At 42.5% G+C, this 13572-nt stretch overlaps 1 protein-coding gene across 1 annotated transcript in view; it reads right to left on the bottom strand.

The window, feature by feature from the left end:
• LOC146693306 (UDP-N-acetylglucosamine transferase subunit ALG13-like) overlaps window positions 1-13572 on the bottom strand; it is a 41009-nt gene that overhangs the window by 10439 nt on the left and 16998 nt on the right. The window contains exons 5-8 of the mRNA XM_085429615.1: window positions 1647-1764; window positions 1448-1512; window positions 257-357; window positions 89-174 (exon numbers count right to left, since the gene is read on the bottom strand). Of these exons, the coding sequence (XP_085285741.1) occupies window positions 89-174; window positions 257-357; window positions 1448-1512; window positions 1647-1764 (370 nt within the window). The remainder of the gene's footprint in view (window positions 1-88; window positions 175-256; window positions 358-1447; window positions 1513-1646; window positions 1765-13572) is intronic.

Here is a 13572-nt window from a genome sequence, read left to right as displayed (position 1 = left end):
GACAGGAAGAGACCGTACAGGAAGTCAGGTGAGTAACACAGGAAAAGGATAATACAAAACAGGGAGTGGATGGGAAAAAAAAAAGCACCGAGGTCTCCTTTCCTGGAGGGGGCAGCCACATTCCAGACGGGAACCGGATTCACGGGTTTGAGGTCCGTCAGAGGGACCAGGTGTCTGTGAGGAAAGACACATGAGTGATGTCACAGCGGCACTGATGGACGTGATCCTGCCGTGTGTGTGCGTGTGTGTGTGTTACTTCTTGCCCAGTTTCTCGATGAACACCGTGATGGCGGATGAGTGCGTTCCCACTTCCTGGATGAAGGCGTTGTAGTACTTGCCCTTCGGCTCCAGACGCACCTGAAACAAGTTTCATTCCTGATGTCACAAACATGGTGGCTAGGGGGTGGAGCCAAAAACAAAATGCCACCTATCTTATAGTACCACAAATGTTTTTGGAGCTTCATTCATAAGAGTTACAGACAGTAACCACAGACAGTAACTGTTTTTCAGTGCTTTCAGTGTCTGAACAGCTGATTAAAGTTTGACCTCTGACCCCTCGCTGTAGTGACCTCACCAAAAACTCACAACACGCATACCGAGACGCCTCAGAGGTCACGCTACCCAGAGTCCCCTTGATGTTTACGTGCTTGATAATTACATTCTCCAAAACTACTTCCTCCAAATGTTTCAGCATAAAAGCCTCTTTAAGAAGTGAAGTTCAGTGTAGTGAAATGCTGAGAGCTTTTAATTTGAAAGGAATACAGGAAGTGTCAAGAGTTTGTAAAGGAGAGTGAGCCTAGATGCACTGGTGGATTATTTTATTGCAGGTGAGGTCAAAGGTCAGAGAGCGGTTCCTTTTTTTCTCGTCATGTAAAATGTTGACAGAGCTTTGACGAGGACGTCCGTCTCTGCACATCAACATAAATCAGAATAAAAAAAATAATTCACCATGTCATAAACAGCGCCAGCCTTATTAAGCATCACTGGGCACTCTCCCTTTGTATCCTGTAGCATCTAGATAACCTGCCGGCTGTGAGGTCAGAGCCTGAGGCGGTTTGGTGTGAATGAACTCTGACCTCTGTGTCTGAACCTTGTTCACATCCGCATTATAAAGTTTTCAGTAATAAATGGTAAATGGCCTAGTCCCTAAGGACCCCAAAGCGCTTTACATATCCAGTCATCCACCCATTCACGCATACATTCACACACTGGTGATGGCAAGCTACATGTAGCCACAGCCACCCTGGGGCGCACTGACAGAGGCGAGGCTGCCGGACACTGGCGCCACCGGGCCCTCTGACCATCACCAGTAGGCAACGGGTGAAGTGTCTCGCCCAAGGACACAACGACCGAGACTGTCCAAGCCAGGGCTCGAACCAGCAACCTTCCGATTACAAGGCGAACTCCCAACTCTTGAGCCACGATCGCCCCAATACAGTCTTCTTACCTGACACTTGTCTCCCAGGAAGTACCGCCTCCCTGCAAACACCATGTAGTCCGTCTTCTGCATCTCTATCACAGTGATCAGATTAGACCGTCACAGGAAGTAATCAGATTACACAGCCGTCAGTTGTACAGTGTCCAGCTTCAGTTCACCAGCATTACTTTATCCTGACGCTGGTCTGGATTAGTTAAACCTGCGTTACCTTTGCAGGTGTCCTGCCACACATCGAACTCCAGGTTTCTGTAAATGTCCCCGTCCAAAGACTTCATCACTTTGTAGGGCAGAGACAGTCTGGAGGGGGGCAGAGCTTCTGCAGGAGGCTGAACAACAAAAACATTACATCAGCTGCAGTTCCTCTGATGTCCAGCAGAGGCAGCAGTGAGTCAGTCCCATAAACTTCCATGTTTGCTGTCTGCTAGCTTCACCTGACCAATAATATGGCTGCTGTGAGGTTACCGTACCAACAGATCATCCAAGAAGGCGGAGCTCCAGTTTAATGAGTGAAATTCAACAGTTATGATTGGATGCCACTGACTTGCACGTCACGGATTCTTCTGGCATCATTTGGCTCTTTGCATTTTTACCTTTCTTACTTCACCAATGACGAGTTCACGTGTTCCAGCTCCTGCTGATGGCGTCCTACGACTCTGAACAAACTCAGGCTGAAACTAGACATTAAAAGCTGCAGAACAGAGGTCGTCACTGCAGAGCCTCAGGCGTGAAGCAGGAAGTAGAGCGTGTTTCTAAAGACCCTGGTGGCTCCTCTGAATGTTCTGGTTATCACATAATTTTCTTACATTGAGCGAAAATAAGACCGAAATCATAGTCTTTGGTAGTCACACTCTGCTAGACCGGTTAGCTGATGCCCTTGGCCCTCTCGCCAGCCATCTCTCGCTCACTGTAAGAAACCTCTGAGTGTTCCTGGATGGCTCTCTTTTAAACTTCAGAAACACGTCTCCACTGTGGTAAAAACAGCTTTTGCCAGTTGCGTCAGATATCCAAAGCAAAGCCGTTCCTTCCTTTAAAGGACCTTGAAAAGCTTATCCACGCATTTATCACATCCAGACTGGACTACTGTAACTCCCTCTACTCGGGCCTCCAACACTCTTCTCTTTACCGGCTTCAGTTAATTCAAAATGCAGCTGCGCGTCTTTTAACAGGTACGAGAATCTATGAACGCATAACTCCCAATTTTAGCCAAATTACATTGGCTCCCTGTCAAATATCGCATAGATTTTAAAATTCTTTAGTTCACTTTTAAAATTCAGAATAATTTAGCGCCCAGCTATCTCTCTGAACTCCTCCACTTACACAATCCCAACAGAGCACTTAGATCGTCCAATCACAGGCTCCTTGCACAACCTAGGACTCAAATGAAGTCGAGAGGTGACCGGGCCTTTGCAACCGTGGCACCCAGACTCTGGAATAACCTCCCTGTTCATATTCGTACTGCCGAGTCGATCCAGTCGTTTAAATCACGTCTTAAAACGTATTTTTTTTTACTTTGGCCTTTGATTCTAACTCGTTGGCTGTTTTAGCTTATTGTGTTGTTACCTATTGTTTGTTGTCCTGTTTTATTGTTTGTTTTAATTGTCTCGTGTTTTCACTGACTGTGAAGCACTATGGTCAACACTGTTGTTTTAATATGTGCTATATAAATACATTTTGATTTGATGTGTAAGAATTTAGGAAGGATATTCATTTTAATTGAATTAATTCGTCCGACCACAGTTGTGTTCAGGGGTGACCACTGTTGAAGGCTTTGTTTGACATTCTTCAATAGTGTAAAAAAGTCGGCTTTGAGAAGTTGTTTATACTTTCTTGTAATTGTAATACCAGGTAGGTGAACTGCTCCTTGACCACTTTAAAGGGGAAACCCGACAAATCTATTGGAAATGCTTCTTCATTTGATAGACAAAGTTCGCTCTTGGACAGATTTAATTTATAACCACAGACTTGACTGAAACGCGTGAGTAGAGACAATATAGACGTTAGGGAAGCATGTGCATTTGAGATAAAAAGCAATAAATCGTCAGCATAGAGAGAGACTGTTCAGTTTGACCTCTTTGTATGCCCTGGACAAGTTTACTGCTTCGAAAAAGCATTGCTAAAGGTTCAGTAGCTAGATCAAATAACAACGGGCTAAGGGGCCGGTCCTGACGTGTGCCACGTTTGAGTGGGAATGGTTTTGATTTCTGGCTATTAGTGCAAACAGACGCAACAGGGGACAAGTATGGGCACTTGATCCATGAGATGAAGTTGGGACCGAACCCAAATCTTTCCAGCACAGCAAATAAATAGTTCTACTCTACACGGTCAAATGCTTTTTCTGCATCGAGGGAAAGAACACATTCTGGAGTGTCCTTGGACGGCGTGTGCAGGTTATTAACAATTATTAATATTACCCCTGATATTGACCCTTTCCAACCTGTGGGCCAGCGCTTTAGCTAGGATCTTAAAGTCAAGGTTCAGAAGTGAAATCGGCCGGTATGATGCACACTCAGTTGTCGTTCCCCTTTTTTGCAATTAAAGTTATGGAAGCGTCGTACCAGGAGGTTGGCAGTTTGCCTTGTGTGAATGCTTCAGATAGAACAGAGTGGAGGATGAACAAAATTAAACAAGATTTAAACAGCATTTACGACGAGGAAATCGAAAAAAAGCTCAAATTTACAAAACAAAAGTATTATGAGACGGGACCTAGGGCGCTGAAGCTTCTGTCGTGGAGACTGCGAAAACAACAGGAAAAGAACAGAATTCATAAAATCAGGAACCCTGAGTCACAAATTATTTGCAGTAAACTGGAGGATATCCAACGGGCATTTGAACAGTATTACAAAGACCTATATACCCAACCTCCCCTAGTAGAGAATACAATGATGGAAGCCTTTCTAAACTCATTAGACCTACCATCTATAGGAGAATTGCAAAATAAAAAACTCATGGCAGAGATAACTGCTGAAGAGCTGCATAAAGCCATTTCCAGACTGAAGGCGAATAAGGCACCAGGTACAGACGGTTATCCGTCCGAATGGTATAAAGCATTTAGGACACAAGTAACACCAGTGCTGCTTAATTGCTTTAATCATACACTAAGAACAGGAGTAGCCCCACAATCTTGGAGAGAAGCAGTTATCTCAATTATCCCAAAAGACGGCAAAGATAAAAAAGAATGCAGCTCGTATAGGCCAATTTCTATCCTTAACGTGGACTATAAATTATTTGCTTCAATACTAGCTAAGAGACTGGAATCAATTATCCCGGAGCTGATAGACTTAGATCAGACAGGCTTTGTTTCAAATAGACAGACTCAGGACAACCTGAGGAGAACGCTACAAGTGATGGATCATATAACATCAGGAAATATTAGTGCAATGTTGGTCAGCCTAGATGCCGAAAAGGCATTCGACTCGGTGGGTTGGGAATATCTATTTAGGGTACTAGCAAGATTCGGATTCAAAGATGGCTTCATTAAATGTATCAAAGCACTGTATTACTCCCCAACAGCCAGGATCAGGATTAATGGACACCTGTCTCAAAATATTACTCTGAAGCGAGGGACACGCCAGGGCTGTCCCTTGAGCCCGTCCCTGTTCGCCTTGTACATTGAGCCTCTGGCTCAGGCTATTAGAGAAAACTCTGAAATACAAGGAATAATGATCAGGGGTGAAGAACACAAGACTTGTATGTTTGCGGATGATGTTCTTCTTTTTATTACAAATCCTGAATCTAGTTTGTCCCAATTGATGACCTTACTAAAAGCCTACAATCACTACTCTGGCTATAAACTAAATATTCAAAAGACTCAATCCCTTACGTTCAATTATACACCTCGACCGGAAACTGTAAAGAAATTTAACTTCAAATGGGACTCTCCCACAATAAAATACTTGGGAGTAAACCTAACGAAAGACATGTCTAGACTCTATGAAATTAATTATTGCCCCCTCAACAAAGAGATCAAATCTGACCTAACTCGGTGGTCTCTCCTCCCTTTGGATATGAGTAATAGAACAGAAATAATTAAAATGAACGTTCTGCCTCGAATTCTCTATCTCTTCCAGTCACTACCCCTGGAGATAACCCAAAAACAATTTGACGAGTGGGACAGATGGATCTCACGGTTCATCTGAAACGGCAGAAGACCAAGGGTCCAGTACGAGCTTTGCCGTGCTTACAAGATTACTACTACACCGCACAACTGAAGCCCCTGGTAAACTGGTGCTCCCCAAACTATGAAGCTAAATGGAAAAATATGGAAATTACACAATTAGACTTCCCATTACAGTCTCTTTTAGGAAATAAGAACCAAGCTGAAAAATTTTACAAAGATTTGAACCATTTCACCCGGTTCACCCTGAAACTATGGTTCAGGGTAGTGGGGAAACTACAAATAGAAAAACAGGCTAGGACCTTGAATTGGATAGCTTATGACCCGGAGTTTGTGCCTGCCAGGCTGGATGGGACCTTTAAACAGTGGACTCTGAGAGGAATTACTTCTTTTTGTTCACTAGCAACAAATGGGGGAATCCAAAGCTATAAAACCATCTCAGATACATACGGACTGGCAAAGCATGACTTCTTTAGATACTTGCAGGTTAGAGACTATTACAACAAGACGTTACTATTCAGAGATGAAAACGAATACAACCTAATTCATATCTTTCAAGAGGCATACAAGAGAAAGGACTCTAAAAAGATGGTCTCTAAAATATACGGTAGTATACAAGCCTCTAAAAATCACTCTACGTTGTACATTAAGCAAAAATGGGAGAGGGAATCAGGCTCACAAATTTCAGAGGACAGCTGGTGGGGAATATGTGAGTCTCAGGCTACCACTGCAAATTCAAGGTCCTTAAGAGAGTTTGGTTGGAAGAATGTAGTGAGATTCTTTAACACTCCTAAACTCACAGCTCGGCAAACAGGCTCACAGAGCCAGGGCCTATGTTGGAGAGGTTGTGGAACCCCCATGGCAAACCATTTTTATGTCTTCTGGGCCTGCCCAGGGATCCAGCCATATTGGGGGGAGGTGGCCCTTGAGATAAACAAAATAATTGGGATTAGAATAGACTATTCATTTGATACGTTGTATCTTGGCAAATTGCCTACGGCACTCCCACATAATGATAATTATTTATTGAAAATACTTTTGGCTGGCTGCAGGAAGGCCATAACCCGAAGATGGCTAAAGGCAGACCCTCCAACTCGGGCCCAATGGCGTGGGATAGTGGAAGAAATTTTTGGAATGGAAAGACTTACCTTTGTCCTTAGACTCGAGCTTGAGAAATTCAAGAAGCTCTGGGAAAAATGGGTTGTGTACTCCCTTTGTACTGAATAATTGAACATTACCATGATGTAAGTAGATGCTATATAACACACACACACACACTTACATACAGTCCTTGTCTTGTAACCAAAGGGGGGTTGCAAGGGGAGGTGCTTTGTAAACTATTGTTTGAAGTTTGTCAATAAAAGGCAGCGAGAGGAGGCCACCATTTGGGGTTCTTTGTCGTGCTGGACACAGATGAGGCCTCCCTTGTGCAAATAATGGATCGATCGACTGTCTTGTTTTCTTCATGATGAATAAGTCTCTAGAATTAGCGGGGTTTGTGGAAACACAGACCCAACATTTATTTGGTCCTTCGGAGCCGGAGCCTAACACATTGCATCAACCGAGGAGAGGGAGAGGACGCCACCGCAACGTCTGGGATGATTGACGTAAAGCCCTGGTGTTTTTGGCTTGCCACCAGGCCGGGAAGTTTGCGCCTGACCTCCCCTCGGGATGGATGACGATTGACGGGATCCAGAGACTCTTCCCATGAATGTAAACAAACAGTGAGTACAGAAGGCCTTAGAGAGCGGCTACGGGCTGTGCGTTAAACGTAGAGCTGGGCGATAGAACGATAACGATATGTATCGCGATATAACTTTTACTCGATAGAGAAATTAAGCTATCGCGATAGACCTCGCCGCTCTTGTCTTCTTTAAAAAAAAAAAAAAAAAAAAAGGTCAGCCAATCCAAATTAAGTAGCGCAGAGCCGAACCAATCACAGCCGCAGCGTCACGTCACGTGACTTGTTATGTACAGCACAAGTGCCAAGCCGCACGTGTGTTTGTTTGGGAAGCAGCCAGCGGGTAATGGAGCCAGCGCGTAATGGAGGAAATGAGTGTGCCGAATAGAAAATTCAACCGAGCGTGACCGAAGAAAAACCAGATGATGGTTCCAATGCCGGAGAGATTGTCGAACGGAAGAGCCATAGAAGTTCCGTAGTGTGAAGGTATTTCGGCTATTTCAAGTCTGACAAAAACAGAGTAGCGTGCACTGTAAATTGTGCCGAAAGCAAGTCTGGAAATACAATAAACTGGTGCATGCGTCACACTGTGCGCCACGTTATTGTTTCGGTGAAATGAATTTCTACAATACTGTTACTCTCTGCAGTGTTTAAATGCTTACATACACACAGTTACTGTCCGTCCACACATACGACTCGGTTCTGCTTCTATGCCGCAGCTTTGTTTACTTTTTCCCACCGAGGCTTCTAGACTTCTGATTGGCCAACATTTCTGCACGGTTAGGAATCTAGCTCCACCTGCTGCTTTGGCATGTTCATAGCAGCGTTTTCCTTCATTTCTGCCTTTATGTGTGGACGGGATTATTTTTTAAAACGAAAACGGAAAATCTCCGTTTTCAAAAACACCCGTGTACGTGTGGACGTAGCCTCAGTCTCTGACTGGAAGCGCTAATTCGTCATTCGGCTTTTGTTAGACTAAAGTAACTGTTAAAACTGTTTGAAAAGCTAAGCTATACAACAAGGAGAGATTGAGAATTTCCTTTTAGTTCTCAGTTTATTTGATATTGACAAAAGTTAGTCAGTTTTGTCTGTTCTTCTGTAAAACAAACTAAGATTTATTTTTTAGAATTAATATTTTGTTTCTAAGTGGAATTGACAATTTAGTCTGTTTCGTTTGTTCTATTTTGAAACTTAAACGCTTTAGCGGCTGCCTTTTGTGTAGTTTGCAATATTTGCCTTTATTTATCTGAAAAAGTCTCATGTTCCTGAAGTACATCTACCCTGTTGAACTTATTATGGGAAATAAATATTTAAATAAAAACAAGCTGCTGATTATTTCACATTTTACTTGTGAGCAACGGCACATTTAAATCTTACAAATATAGTTATTTGGCTTATATCGTGATAGATATCGTAATCGTCTGAAATGAAAAAAACATATCGTGATATGAAAAAATCTCATATCGCCCAGCTCTAGTTAAACGTGAGTCCGGGAGCGCGCTAGCCGCGTGAGAGAGACGCAGGCTTCTCCGCCATTTGGGGCGTAGAGAGTTCTCCGCCATTTGGGGCGTGGAGAGAACCTAGGTTCAGAGTCCGGAATCTCCGCCATTTGGGGCGTTGGAGAGTGTCCGAAGGTTGAAGTCTCCGCCATATGGGGCGTTTGAGAGTTTTCAACAGAGAGCGCAGGCTGTGCGTGCAGACGCAAGCGATAGGCCTATGTTGTTTGTGTGCGGGCCAGACGTGGTCTGCGTGAGTGTGGCTGATTGTTGTCTTGTAATGGAGAATAAAATGTGTAAGTCTGCCTTAGAAGGAGATGTAAAATTTATGCAGAAAGTTTTACCAGGCAGCACGCAGTATGTAGGTTGTTGGTGTAAGAAATGTGGATTTGAAGGGACATTAGTGGAAGTTCAGTGTAAAATGCTGGTAGAAAGAATAGCTGTAAGTGTAGCAGGTAAAACAGGTAAAGCGAAGCAGAGGAAGGAATTGCAGTTAGCAGTTGCTAAGTTGTGGCTGGAGCAGGCTCAGAAGAGGAGAGAAGCAAGAATGTTAAAAGAGCAATATTGCAAGACGTAGTTGTGAAACCTGAGGATGAAACTACAGCTTAATCCACTGCAACTACTCTAGAACAACACCGTAGAAAAGCATTAGAAAGAGCAAGAATGTTAGCAGAAAAGTAGAGTCAGAGAAGAGGGTGAGAGAGCAGAGGCAGAAGTGGAGGAGAGATTAAAGGCATATTAGGAGCAGCATTGAGTCCAAGACAGACTAGGCAAGTGAGGAAACAGAAAGTAAAGTTAGTGAACACAAACGTTACAACTACATATCCATCCCTGACACAACACAAAAAAACAACATATGGTGTTTCTGTAACAGAGTGTGAAGATGAAGAAAGTTTTTCTCCTGATCAATTCCGCGAGTGTGAGCGTGTCTGACGTCATGGTGTGTGTGAAAGGTATCCAGCTGGGCAGACGTGATTCTGCAAGTCACCTGCCCAGTGGCCAAAAAGAAATAAAATAGTTGTGTGGATGAATGATAGCATGAAGAGTGCTTGGTGTTTCTGGGTCTGAAACAGCTGTAATGCTATTTTCTGTTTTGGAGAAAAGTACAGTTAAAGAAGAAAAACAGAGAGAGATGTGTGTTGTTTTAAGCAGTGATGAGAATAATGGAAGTGTGATGAGAGATGAACACAAAAACATACTGAAAATGCATTAACCATACTAACCCCACATGCATATACACATCTGGTGTGTGAAGAAGTTTTACCATGGCACACATTTAGTTACATGAGAACTAAAATTATTATGTGCTAAGACAACAGGGTTATGCTGTATGTTGTGTGTATGGCTGATTGGATGAATGTTTGAGATTAAACTGGCTGTTAATTTGTCTTTTATTACTAAAGTTGAACCTGCCAATTGGGTTGTGACGATTTATCCCCCTGGCATGAAGAACACGTGTCATGACTTAAACAAGGCCTTGCTTTCCTTTATTTTCTTTGATTTCTTTTATTTTCTTTCTTTTATTTTGTTACTTTCATGGTGCACTGAAAGTTTTGTTTGATGATCTCTGTTTGAGCAGATCTGCACGATTAGAATCGAAGCATCGTCGAGAAAACTGTTGCAAAGTGAGCTTCTCCAAAATTAAAATGGGCTCTTATTTGGGACAATCAGGAAACAAGTTCCTGTCCAAAAAAATTCAACGAGGAAATCCAGTCTAAATTATTTTTCTTTTTGAAATGACGTTGTTTTGCTGAGCGTGGAAACGAATGCGACGATAATTTCCACAATTAGCAAAAGAAGGAATCACTGAGTGAATGAGTAAGAATTTTAAAATAAATGGGGAACTGACTGACTGACTTAACACCATTGTGTGAAGTCAACCCCCACCTGACAAAGGTGTGGATGTATCTCTGTGTGGTTCTCTGTTGCAGGAGCAGAAGGAGACCACAGGATTCCTCCTGTGGGTCACATGACTATGTGAACTCTGAAAATGTAACCTTTTTAGTTTAAATTCTATGTCTGTGAATTTACCATGTGTGTGTCATTGACTAACTTGTGGTACTCACAGAAGTTACTGTGAGAAAGTATGCACACACCTGCGCAGCGCTAATATTTGCATTTTTTCTTACAGCATTGCAGTTTTTCATGTGATTTGATGATGTGGTTTTTAGCAGAACAACTGGTGGATGTTTGTTTCTTTATTACAGGTTTTGTTTTCTTTAAGAGTGCATGTAGCATTCAGCAGAAGTGGACAAGTGACATGAGTAAAACAAATAAGAGATTACGATATTTATGGAATAGTTTATTATGGGCTCATTTGCTGGCCACTTTTGAACCCATAATAATAATAATATATGAGTGGAGTGACTTTGCTTAAGAGAAGTCACCGATTACATTAATGTTAACTGAGCACATGGGATGATCCATGTCTGAGGCGAGTTATGGTAACAATAGTGATTTAATGATTTGAGAAAACCTGCACATGACACTTGTCTCGCCCGTGCCGAATGCTTATTACTTTTTTGATATAATTGTTTATACGTGTGAAGGTTGATTTTATTTCCAGATTTTGTATATGCAGGCAATGTTTTCTATTATTGTTGCAGTGATTTGTGTGATTAGCTGTTTATTTACAAGTATTAAACCTATGCAAGTGGTGCATCCTTGTTCAGATGAGGCTTTGATGGCCTATAAGTGAAGTTCACTGATTACAATGTGGAATAACATTGAGATGTTAAATAATTTGGAATAAATTATGGGAAAAAGTAGGAGTTTAATGGGTTTAGAATAAACCTGCAATGATACTTGTCTCTGTGATGCTGAATACTTTATTACTTTCATGATCTATAGTTGGTTGCAAATGTGAAGTTGTTTTAAATTTTAAGACTTTGTCTTCTGTGATACAGGAGCTGGGAGTTAAACAAGTTGAACATTTAAGTGCTGACTAATGTTTTACACAGGGTTACAGCTTGGAGTGAAGCTGCTCCAAGGGACAAACCCTGGAGATTGTTTTAGGGAGACTGTGCGACACTCTTTTACATGTCTCATTGGGGAGTTGACACGTGGCGAAAGCCGTGTGGCGAGAGGAGTGTCATTTTTTCAATTTGTAGATGTCGTGAGGTGCCATGACGAGAAGGAGTGACTGAGAGGATCGCCCACAAAATGGAACTTGAGGGAGCGTGCCAAGCTCCAAAAAGTGACAGCGCAGAGGAGGTCCAGCGATGGACTTGTGGTTCTGTGAACAGCACAAATACAAGGTGACTGTAAAATAACTAACAGCACTTTTTCCACAAGTGAAGCCAGTAACTTACTATCCTAAAAGATTAGCTCTAGTTGCTCGTGCTTTACCTCCATGCGTGAGATCAGTATGTGCAGCAGCTTAAGCTGTACAATGTTTCAATGGTTTATTTCACCTTTTGACATTGTTAGTTCCACACGAGGTAGATGTTTACTATCGCAGACTAAACTTACATTTCTGTCACCTACAAGACACTTGTCTTTAATGTTACTGTTACTCTCACAACCACACATATTACCATAAAGTGGTGCAGAATTCTGAATCTGTCCAACCCTTTTTGCCAACGGAGGAAGGGCACTTCTCATGAGTGTAGAGAGCGCGAGGAGAAGACGTGTAAGCTGAGGAATGACTTAATAGATGTGCCACTCGTTGAGGGAAAGGTTTGGTTTGCTGATGATTTGAGTTTTACAATAGCAGAGGGACAGACTAGAACACGTTTTACTGTAGCAGACAGTGAGAGAGAGTTATCTATGTAGGACAACTAGCATGTGTCATATTTGCTTGAGCAGCAGAGATGCTAGCCTTAACGGAAGCGTGTAAAGCTGTAGAGAGACAATATACACTGATAGGCAGTAGACATTTGCTACTGTACATTTTTCTGTAGTGCAGTGAGTGAGACGCGGTGTGACAACCTCTACAGGGAAACCTGCAGAACACACCAAACTTTTGCAAATTCTGCTGGAGGCAGCGTTGTTAACCAGTGGAATTGCCGTTTGTAAATGTGCAGCACACATGTGAGGGAAAGATCCAGTTGCATTAGGGAAAGTTTTTGCAGATAAGATCACAAAAGAGGCAGCTGTAGTTAAACATGGTGTTAACCTTTTATCAGTACAGCATCAGCAGACATGCAGGCCCACTCACCTACAGCAGGAAAACAGTTGTGACTTACAGAGGGAGCAAGCTTGCAGGATGATTTTTTATCTGTGTGATACACCAGTACTGTCTATAATTTGTATAAGACTGCTGCTATATTGAGCCATTGGCTATGCCATGTCTCAAACAGGAGGGAGATGAGCAGTCGTTATACTCACTCTAGGATTATTAAATACTTTAAAAAAAAACTTTTTTGCAGAGAGAACTAATGGAACAGTAAAGTTAAGATTTAGGAAGACAGGCAGGACATGGTTAGACTGTATAGAATAAGTACATGAGGATTACTCCAACAGAGAACGGTCTGACTCTTTGAGATTACACATGTTAGAGCATTTAGAGTTCCAGTCTTCTGTAGTGATGATAGAAAAGCAGAAGAGAGAGCATATTAGCAGATTAGATGCTTGAAAATGTTTAAAAGTAAAGTAGTCATGAGAACAAATGATCTGCCAGATGATTCTGTTTCTTCGCAGGAGCAGAGCCTGAAGTCTGGAGATTGGATGATGATAAGGCCATGGAGAGGAAGTGCTGGTCCAGTCCACGATGGGAAGGTCCATATCGGATGCTGCTGACGACGACTACAGCAGTGAAGATTGCTGGAAGGAACACTTGGATATATCAAGCGCACTGCAAGAAGGTGACACACGTCCAGGCCAGCTCGGAGTAAGTGGCAGG

Source organism: Copadichromis virginalis, linkage group LG14 (assembly GCF_057382275.1).
Source record: "Copadichromis virginalis isolate Kocher_CV1m ecotype Utaka linkage group LG14, C_Virginalis_male_GT1.1, whole genome shotgun sequence".
NCBI classification, from domain to species: domain Eukaryota; kingdom Metazoa; phylum Chordata; class Actinopteri; order Cichliformes; family Cichlidae; genus Copadichromis; species Copadichromis virginalis.
The sequence above is the reverse complement of the archived record's forward strand: the minus strand, read 5'-3'. Positions and strand labels throughout refer to the sequence as shown.